The sequence below is a fragment of the Mixophyes fleayi genome, chromosome 2 (genome assembly GCF_038048845.1).
Source record: "Mixophyes fleayi isolate aMixFle1 chromosome 2, aMixFle1.hap1, whole genome shotgun sequence".
NCBI classification, from domain to species: Eukaryota; Metazoa; Chordata; class Amphibia; order Anura; family Limnodynastidae; genus Mixophyes; species Mixophyes fleayi.
Genome location: NC_134403.1, coordinates 314,515,806 through 314,526,916, shown reverse-complemented (window position 1 = coordinate 314,526,916; position 11,111 = coordinate 314,515,806). Strand labels below are relative to the sequence as shown.

General features: G+C 38.0%; 1 protein-coding gene across 1 annotated transcript in view; it reads left to right on the top strand.

The window, feature by feature from the left end:
• The first annotated feature begins 10,315 nt into the window (after positions 1-10,315).
• The window catches only part of LOC142139198 (4-hydroxyphenylpyruvate dioxygenase), a 52,530-nt gene continuing 51,734 nt past the window's right edge, over positions 10,316-11,111 (top strand). The window contains exon 1 of the mRNA XM_075196609.1: positions 10,316-10,396. Within this exon, the coding sequence (XP_075052710.1) occupies positions 10,394-10,396 (3 nt within the window). The 5' untranslated portion in view covers positions 10,316-10,393. The remainder of the gene's footprint in view (positions 10,397-11,111) is intronic.

Genomic DNA, 11,111 nt, shown 5'->3' with positions numbered 1-11,111 from the left:
AAATCAGGACTGTCCCGCCTAAATCAGGACAGTTGGGAGGTATGCTGACAAGTGAAGTGAATGATATTATCTCGTTACAATTTCACTTGTCAAGGGGTGGGCTATATTGGGCTGCAAGTAAACAGTCAGTTCTTGAAGTTGATGTGTTGGAAACATGAAAAATGGGTAAGCATAAGATTCTGAGTGACTTTGACAAGGGACAAATTGTGATGGCTAGACAACTGTGTCAAATCATCAGCAAAATGACAGGTCTTGTGGGGTGTTTCTGGTATGCAGTCTTAAGTACCTTCAAAAAGTGGTCTAAGGAAGGACATCAAGTAAACCAAGACAGGGTCAATGGCGCCCAAGGCTCATTGATACGTGTAAGGAGTGAATACAAGCCTTACTGGCTATGCTGCCTATGATAGAAATGTGTCAGAACCGGTGGTAGTCTGCATATCGATGCTGACTACCCCGACAACACTTACCCTGATGTCTTCACACCGAAGGGCTCCTTCTTGATGAGGCTCCAGGACGACTGATGTGCCAAGCGACTAGAAGAAATCGCGATGAATGAAGAAGCCGGCGCGACTTGATGACGTCACTGCCAACTGCGACTCTGTTATCGGTGCTGTTAAGGGGGTAATATAAGTATGCGGCCATGGACAATGTACAATACTTTGTAAAGCGTGCTGTTAAGGGAGTAATGTAAGTATGTGGCCATGGACAATGTACAATACTTTGTAAAGTATTATAAATACTATAATTATTAATAAAAAATAAATATATATAGAGAGAGGGAGAGAATCCATAGTTGTTCAATAAACTTACAGACCAGCAGCATCAATAAGAAAAATACAAGATTTAATAGATTAAAATAAAATGATACATCACAATAGTATGCCGTGCCCAACGATCGTTTCAGCTAGGTTGCTTTCATTAGGCCCAAACTATGGATTCTGTTTTTTGAATTATAAACTATGCACAACTTTTCACGTTTTGATTTATTTATTGTGAATTGAGTGCATCCTCATATGTGTGTGTGTATATATGTATGTATGTATGTATGTATGTGTATATACATATATATATATGTGTGTGTGTGCCATATATATATATATATATTTATATATATATATATATCTATATCAGGATGTTCTTACTGCAGGCGTACTGTAGATAAAATGCATTTTTTTTATAGTTTCTCTTACTTGTGAACTCATGTTCTGGCATGCATACGTGTAGTCACCACTATTTGTCGACACCTATACCTGCCCTGTAGCTGGCGCAAATGATACAACTACAAAAAAGATACCGAATTGGAGACATCTGCATAGGCATGCCCTTACTTTACTTACATCCACTCACACCTTCCCATTCCTGCTCCGCCCTTCAAGTCGATGGCAGTTACGTTCAGACATGAATTGCATGAGACTGCATTCATTGACGCAAGTCCAGCTTTGGCTTATGTGCAGAGCTTTTTCACGAAAGATACAGTACGTAAAGGGACTTGAATCAGCTCCATCTGTGCCTGTGTGTAGGTATGTGCGTATATATACCAAAATCATATTTCTTTTAGTCTGAGCAGAATTAAGATTCACCACCACAACGGAGAGCACTGCACAGCGACGGCAGAGGGAACTGTTCTCAGAGACTTATCTTGAGCTTCATAAAGGTCCTTTAAAAACAAGATAAGCTGTTTTATTAACTATAAAGGATAAGGTATTTTCTTCAATTAGAGTCCCATGACTGCCTCTTCCATGATTATTATGTCCTGCAATTAGTTAAGACCCCATTGAGCTATCAGCTAGCTTTTCATGGTATTCTGATTAATCTAATTGCCTGCACTTGCTGAGTGAGGTGCATCCAGATCTTGGCGAGGCAGAACGAACTATATATATATATATATATATATATATATATATATATATAAAATATTTACCCATTTCTGAAGGCCGGAGAATTCTTGAAAGTGTAGGATTTACAGTTTCATTTGTCTGAGCATGAAGGTAAAAGGAGAGAGATCGGCCATTGATAATAACAAGTGGAGTTGAAATTAATAAAATGAGCAAAAATATAACTATTATTGCTGCTGATGATAATGATGATAGTGGTTCACTACACTAATTTCAGAACCAGACTCAAGTTCTGCACGTAAAGCTGATATCACTGAGGTTTGTTCCATATCCAATATTTTTTCCACCTGATAAAGATAGCAGCCTATTTCCTACTTACATACCGAATTGTCACTTAGGGGTGAATTCAATAGACAGCGTTACTGCAAAAAGTAATGCGGCCTGCACACCATTACCAATATTACAGTAATAGTGCGCATAATTACCGTTAATACGGTAATTTCAGTGCTGGCTTTTTGCTCACAGCTCCCTGAGTCGCGAGGGTTAAATTTACGGTATTAACGGTAATACTTTTACCGCGGCAGTATTCTGGGAGGAACTGAATTCCCCCCTTAAAGAACAAAGAGACAGGTTCTTGTGACTGATTTGTTTGGAATAAGACTAAGCAAGGTTTGTTCTCTTTTCCATTTTTTATTCAATAAACGCCTTCTAAATGTTATAAAATATCTGATCAACAAAATAGTAATAATCATCGGTCATGTTATGTAGAGTCGCGAAATTTGGAAAATAATCTTAAAAAGAACACTATAGTTTATAGATTATGGCAAAAAATCCAGAATGAGACACAAGTCTGGATAGCCTTATTATGAAGATTTCTCAATGTGGTTCTGTTTCTTGCAGCGCATTGTAAGAGACTAGCACCCCTTACTGGCAGAGCATTTCTAAAATGTAAAACAGGAGCAAGTGGAGAAAAAAAAGATTACAAGTACATTACTTGTCAATCGTAATTCAAAAGGAATTTATTGCATGGTGTGCCGAATATGCTTTTATCTGCATTTTAAAGGAAGAAGAACCTGCAAAATATTTTTCTGTCATTGTAGATGCAACACCAGAGTTAGCACACATGGAGCAAACTAAATTAATTATGCGTTATGTTCTTGTTAATTAATATGAAGTTATAGAATGATTTTTGGAATTTGTAGACTGCAATAAAAAAAACAGGAAAAGCCAATGGACATTCAAACACTTCAAAAAATGTAGTATTGCAATAAGTGATTGCCGTGGACAAGGCTATCATAGTGGTTCTAACATCAGTGGAGCATACAAGGACGTCCAAGCTTGAATTTTAGAAGTCAATGTGCTTATTAATTTTTCTCCTTGTGTCTGTAACAGTTTGAATATGTGTAATGTCCATGCAGATGAATGTTGTCTTGAGGTTGTGACAGTTTTCAGCACTGTACAAAAGTTGTATAATATATTTAGCGGCAGTTCTCAGAGGGGGGGACATTATTAAAGAAAATATCAGCTCCACTCCATGTCAAACACACATTAGTCTACAAAGGTAGAGTGTCAAATCCCTTACTAAAAGACTTCCTAGGATCTAAAAGGCAATTGAGTCAGTGTTGGAACTAAACCTAACATCAGAAATCCGAACAGATCTAAATTCTGTAAGTACATACTTGGAACCATTTGGTTGTGTTTTAATGGCATCTATATGGCTAAACGTACTTACAGCTATACATTCAGTTTTGTAGATGACTCCACACACTCTATAGAAATCTGTCTGCACTGCTGGTCTTGAATGTATACACACTTCCACATTTGCCCGACATTGTTCCATCATTGATAGTGATTTTTTGTTAGTTTATAAATCAAATCATACGATACGATGTGCTTTGGTGCAATAAAACATGATCGTGGGAGTGTACAACACTAATGCGATATCAGACCTAACAGTCGCTTATTGTGTTATTGGCACGATAATTGGTTGAAAATCCTGTAGTTTGTACTCAGCATAACTCAGCCCCAGAAGAGATGTTCAAGTATTTCACCATTTATTTTTTTTACAACGTTATAGGCAATATAACACTATTTGATGCAGCAAAAGCCATAAATTCATTATTTAGTATTTTATGGCTCTTCCTGAGGTAGAGGATGAAGACGATTGAGAAATGGCAAACCAGCTTCAAAACAAATATGAAGATGATATTAGCCAAGCTATTTGTGATGAGCTAATACACCTTAAATCAATACTTCATTCAAATTAGGGAGAAGATTCTCTTTCTCATATCAAATTAATAAACAAACAAACTGAAGCAGCTGAAGCTTGAACCTGTTCCAAAATATTGTTATTATTTTAAGATTGTTCTGCACCATACCTGCCGCTTAAGCCGAATGCTCTTTCAATTGTTTCTCAAGAATAAAAGATATTTTAAGATTGACAATACTTAAAATCTTTTTAATTATTTATGTTTGCTATCTGCAGAGGTTAATTAATAAATTATTATTGACTTATTTACTGAGTGAGCAAAGCTTATAAAGATCCGCTGTAATGAAACATTTTAATTATACAGATATAATTCAGGGCATCTAGATTTTAGTCCCCGGAATAGGCTCTACAAATTCTTGGGAAGCTGAACATACAGAATCAAGCAACCCTTCGGGTGAGTGCCCTGAAGGAGTTTGGCATACGGTCTCCTTCACAACCAAATCACACACATGAACCCTCACTAAACTTCACATTGTTGATTTGCGGGCCCTTGGTGGGCATTTCTAGTTACAACCCTGGACTACCTCCAATTGTGATTATCGTACCCCTATTTCCATGTCAGACGTTTGGTTTCAGGCATTTATCTCCAAGTGGCACCGTCAAATGCTTATTGAACTTGACAAATATATGCTTCAGGAATATACCTCCACTTCAAATTTGGGACCACTCCATATCGCCAGCCGACAACTCTTGGATATCCACTTGTTGTAGTCTTCACTAGATACCAGTGTTGAATAAGTTGCGTTTCAATGTAATTTGCTATATAATTATTTACTGTACTACTAAGTGATATACATGTTAAACTTTTTTAGATGAACAATGTTTATCTTCCCCATTCCACCACACATATACATCCTCACCTCCCCTCTCCAACCATGTGCACTAATGCTCCACTTTAAGTGATTTACACCTTTTCTTATCCTACTCATAGTAAGATAGTTCTCCACACATTGCACTTTTATGTCTTAAAAATAAAAACACCTACCTGCTACCCACAACAAATGCCAGTGCCACACAACCTCCCTCTGGCCATTAGAGCAGTCTCCGGACAATCTAGACATCTTCGGTAACTCTATCCCTGTGTCCAAGCATGTGGGCTACTCATGTTAGTGACCATAGCCCTCATCTCCCTGTCCTGTGCTTGTCCTCCCATCACTTATTTGCTCCTTCCCCCTTCTATATTTTTCCATTCCCCTGAGGCAACCTTCATGGGACACTGGCGGCCCTGGTGTCCCTGCTTCTGATGCTTTTACTAGTAACTATACTTAGCTAAACAAAGACATGACCCTTAAATTATTGACATTTAATATAAACGGTCTGAGTTGTCCCCTAAAGCATACTAACGACAACATTGTATTCTTACAGGAGACCCACTTTGCAGGCTCTTGCCATACAGAGCTCAAGTTGCAACATTTCCCCTTTCATCCTTGTGACCTCATATGTAAAAAGAAGGGTATAGAAAGCCCCCAATACAAATCAGGCCTGCTTCTTCCATAATCTGAATGAAGTTATGTCACTACACAGAATGGGTAGCGTAGTCATGTCAGAAGACTTTAATACTATCTATAATATAAAAGCCTAGCGGCGTGTGTTAGTCTGTGTGTGGGGAAAAAAACCAAGCTGCAGCGCCACCTGCTGGGCGGAGTTATACACTGACCTACTAAATTCTTAGCATTATCTAATATATAAAAGTAAAAGCCTAGCGACGTGTGTTAGTGTGTGTGGAAAAAACTATTTTCTCAGAAAGGGCTCATCCAATTGACCTGAAATTTGGTATAGTGACATTATTTGGCAAAAAAATTAGAATAGTGAAGTCAGTTAACTTCCATCATCCCCCCTTCCCCCCGTGGGAGGGGTAGTAAAGGCTAAATTTACGAGTTGAGGGGTCAAACTCATTTTCGTGAGGTAATTTTACCTCATGAACACACATTAAAAAGGGCGCTTGCGTCGGGAAGTAACGCTCTTCCCCTAAGGAGGCTAGGCCCAAATGCATGACAAGAACCTTTTTAAGACCTTAAGTAGCTTGATTTGACTAGAATGCATGAGTATCATGCACGTGTTAACTTGTATTATATAACCACCCAGATAGGTCTAAGCCTCCCTCAAACTCTAAACAGCATTTTCTTTCTAAAAATTCTAAATCTCTGACACTTCTCACCCAGCACTTTCTATTTAATGCCTGCAGAAAAAAAAAGAGCCTACCGCTCAAGGGACATGATTTTTCTTAGTACTGACCTGGCTCAAAATATTTCTAATGCTTCTATATTTCCAAGCACATGGTCTGCTCATGGTCCAGTTACGGAAGACATGGTGGAAGATCAATCTTGACCACATCAACTCTCCTGACCATTCTTAACCCGCAAATGTGAATGCAGATAGACATAGAAATCTGCAACTACTTTACTACTAACTCCACCCAGTCTGTCTCTCCCATGCTGTTATGCAGCTAGTACTGTTTTAAGGATGCCCAAAAAGCAGTGATTTGAGGCAATTTAGTCCAAGTAAGAAAGACTCTAAAGACTTATGCCAAAATGATAAGAAAGCAAAAGACTATTGAGTTCAGAGCAAATAAAGGTCTTAGAGTCGCTACATAAGCATTGCAATAAGTTGGCAAAAGTGAAAGGAGACTTAAACTTTTTACTGATTGCCCAAATAGAGAAAAATATTAAGTGGCTCAACTAGACCTTCAACAAAAAGGGGGTTAAGCCAGATAAGTTTCTCGCAAAAAATATGAGGGCTAAACTGCCTCCGAGCAATGATATGACAATTAAGTCCACAGTAGGCATACTGATCATGGATACCAAACTAATCACAGGTGAGTTCCTAAAATTCTACAATAGACTCTATAATATACATCATATCTTAATCTCCCTCCCTCTCACCCCCTCCACTTGTTGCTGAGTCAACATTGGAATTCCTGAGCCTTTTTCTCAGTAAACTCCACCCAGCACCTCTAGCAGCAAACTCGCTAGAAGTGCAGGGTGGAGATCACTGAGAAAAGGTGTTGAAGGTCATTAAAAAATTGAAAACAAATAAAGCCCCAGGCCCTGACAGCTTTATAGCTTCTTACTACAAAGCTTTCAATGCTACTTCCTACTACAAAGCTCTCAGTGCTATCTGCAACCCCATGACCTCTCAGTTCAGCAGTATTTTCAGGGTAACCCCTTCTCAAAGAGGCTCCTATAGTAGACATCCCAAAGGAGGGTAAATATCCATCCAACTGTGGCCACTATTGAACCATCTCACTATTGAAAACAGATGTCAAAATTTATACAAATATATTGGCATAACACTTGAACACAGTGCGGCCACAAATGATACAGTTTACAGGTGGGTTTTATCCCTTGCAGGCAGGCAGGCCCAAGATAATACTAGGATGGCCATCAGCCTCATTCACACTGTTAACTCTTGGAATTCTCCATCACATCAAGCTCTCACTCCCTCAGCCAGGTTCTCTGTGAATTGTGTTCTTGCAGATATTTTTGCCATTACCACAGGTACTAGACGGGGTGTTCCTTTTCACCCCTGATTTTTGTTCGTCATTGAGCCCCTGGCTGTGTGAATTCGACTATCTCAGGATATTAAGGTATCTCAGGAGGCTCTGAAGATTATTCAATCTCATTTTTTGCTGATGATGTCCTTCTTATCCTAACATCCCAGCACAAGTCAGTCTCAAACCTCTTTAAGATTTTGTCTCTATATGTCCACCTCTCCCTTTCCACCTTCACCCATCTACCATTGAGTTCCTCAAGAGTAACTATAATTTTTCCTAGAGACATAACAAAATAAAATATTTAAGTATTAATATCACCTGCACATGACATTCTCTACAAAGAGAGCTTCTCTCATGTTGTAAGATGCATCAAGCCAGACCTATTCAGGTGGCAGAAGTTGTTTATATCTTAGTTAAGAATTGTGAATCTTAAAATGAACATACTGCCTATGCTGCTCTACCTTTACCAGGCACTACCGATCCAAGTTTCCCAAGCCTAACCCAATTACACAATTTTTTCAAATTGTATGTAAAAACAAACCTCCAAGAACTAGCTTTGTTAACTTGAGGCAAGCTATCTCCAACAAAGAAAGATGCTTCCCAAACACTCATCTATACTATCTGGCCTTCCACCTCAACAAGTCGGTGGCCTGGTTTGCGACTAACCAAGGTCGTATGTGCACTGTCTTAAGAGTCTGCTTCTTGCAGGATCTCATCTTTACAAACAGTTGTAGTTGTGCCAGCTTAGGGAAGATCAATTTTGACTTTCTTACACCCAATAATTCACTTCTGCTGCCAGATATAGGATCTCTGCAAACTCCACTTTAAAACTTCTTCCCTTTCATCCCTCACCCCACTTTGGGATAATTATGAGTTTACTCTGGGCCGATGTTCTTCTTGCTTCTTACATTGGTGTTCTAGGGACATTCAAATGGTGTCTGATATCTTGCATAAGGGCAAATGGTCCTCACTGGAGATACGGCAACAAGAATGCGAGTTCCAGTTGGCAAGTTCCTGTGAATACCTTCAAGTTAAGCATTATGGGCACAATTCATCTTGAAATGCAATGTGAATGTAATTTGTGTTTATAAAAACTGAACATAAATTACACATATGTGCACCTATGTTCAAGTACAAGCGAATCTCAAGTAATATTTCTATTTAAATATGGATAAGTATGCTGTGGCTATACTTAACTTCCTGTATACAGACAGACAGAACACACTGCGGGACGCACATGCATATGTGCAATGTCAAGTCCCAACAGAATGCATATCAAAGAAATAAAACTATTTATCAATAACAACTTTTGATACTATAATCTTTATTAAAAATACAGTAAAAATAAAGAAAACATTTTGTTGCCAGTTTTTTTTATATGAAATACATAAATATGGGTATTCTTAATGGGCACTGTACATAAAATGCAGTTTTAGATTTTCTTACTTCCAAAGACATGTCTTGGCATGCATATGTGTCAGTCATCACTATCAGTCGGCACTTACACCTGCTCTGTATCTTGTACAAGTAATACGACTAAAAGCCACGTACCTGAGAGATGCGCAGAGCTTGAAGCGGACAAATGTGCGCTTGCTCGACCTTGGCACGTCCTTACTGTACATTGCCTACGGGCGTCCACCTTATGCTCTTCAAATCGTAGGCAGTCGGAAAGTGTCATTTGCGTCTGGACTTGAATTCCAAGCAACTGTGTTCACTGGCGTAAAGTCTGTTTCTTAGCATGTGCTGAACAACTTCACGCAAGATACTGTACGCAACGGGACTTATATCTGAAGATGAATCAGCCTGTTTGAATAATAAAACTCATAAATTCACTCAAATTTGGACCCTATTGTACTATTACAACTCCTCAACTCCCTAAAATCCCCTTACTAGAGGACTTTATACTATGTGTTTATATTGATAATTGGTGATGTCTTCAAATATTAGTGCAACCACCCCGGACTCGTCAGTGTTCCTGCTGTTAGCCTCGATTCCCGCATCCCCACCCTTCCTTTAACTCTTATTATCAAACTCAGGCATACACTTAAGTCACCAATGCACCACAACACTACCTGAATGCCACTGTACTCTTATGTCTTTTGTTGTAATGAATTTGTCTAAGGTTCTAAGACAATTTAGTTCTTTGTTTGTGTGATCCTAGTTATTTTGTATACTAATGTACACAGAATTTGAAAATTAAAATAAAGTCTTTAAAAATTTTTAAATTGCACTCATAATTTCTGTATCTTTAGAAAAGTATTTCTTGGTGGTGAGCGCTGGGGGAAGTGTCACTGAATGACATTATTGCAGCAGTGCACAATAATGTCACAGAGTGCATAGCACTCATCCCTGCACTACAGAAAAATCTGGAGACCCAGGGGACGGGCAATACAGAATTAGAGGCACCCTTTTGTTGAAAGACTAAAATAATAAGTGCTCATGGTTTACTTTTAGAAGTAAATTGTTTACAGTTTAGGGCTTTGCTCTTAATGTCACCAACCTTGTATTCAGGATATTTTTTATTTTTTCAATTCCACAAGTGCAAGAATAGTCAATAATATGGTTAGGTTTCGGTTGCACAATATCTCCTATTAGAGAAAAGGTGAGGGACCCAAAACAGGTTAAAGGAACATACAATTATTTAGCTGGGGACAGAGGGTCAGTGGGTGTTTCTGAAGTGGCCAATCACAAAAAGTTTTCCATGGCTTATACATGAACTGTCTCCATCAAATTGTCCTTTGAGCTATCTGTAATCTATCAGCGAGAGATAAACTTTGCAGCAGTCTTGTCTACACAATGGTATGTACTCACTTTCCAAATACTCTTGCATTTACAGGATATGGTTTTAGTATAAATTTTGCCAGCATTTAAATTTGACCAACCATTCTGTATCTGAATACTGAAATTAATATTATTGTACATTTAAGCAATTTTTATTATAACTATGTTTACTGAAATGTTATAAAACTGTGTAACTAAATCTAATCGTATAAAAATAGGGTAGAGAGATGCATGAAAACATAAAAAAATAATACAAATCTTATCATCAGTTGAAGGAGAGGAACACTGAGCAACAGTAAGTTAGGTTAATGACATTACAATCCCTTAGATTCCGATGTGTAAAGCTGTAAAGCTTGTTATCCATCCTCATGGTAAATAATGTGTTGTGATGAATACTTACTATTTGAAAGAGAAGATCAATATGAGTAAGGGGCAAGAATATTAGTAGAAAACATAAATAAAACATCTTGTAGCACCAAGCAATAATGATTAATCAACCCACAGAATGACTTGGAAATGTTACCTTCTCTGTGTCCCTCAATAATAAACAGATAAAAAGTCAAATACCAAGTAAACCTACTGTACTGTGCAATCTTCAGCATTGTGGAAATCTGCATAAATAAAGTAACACTGCACCTTTGGTATGTCATGACACTGGAACAGTTTATTGTACTTTTAATAAACAAAAGATTTGATTCTCTAAATGCAGTCTCTACATTAAGAATGAGACTCC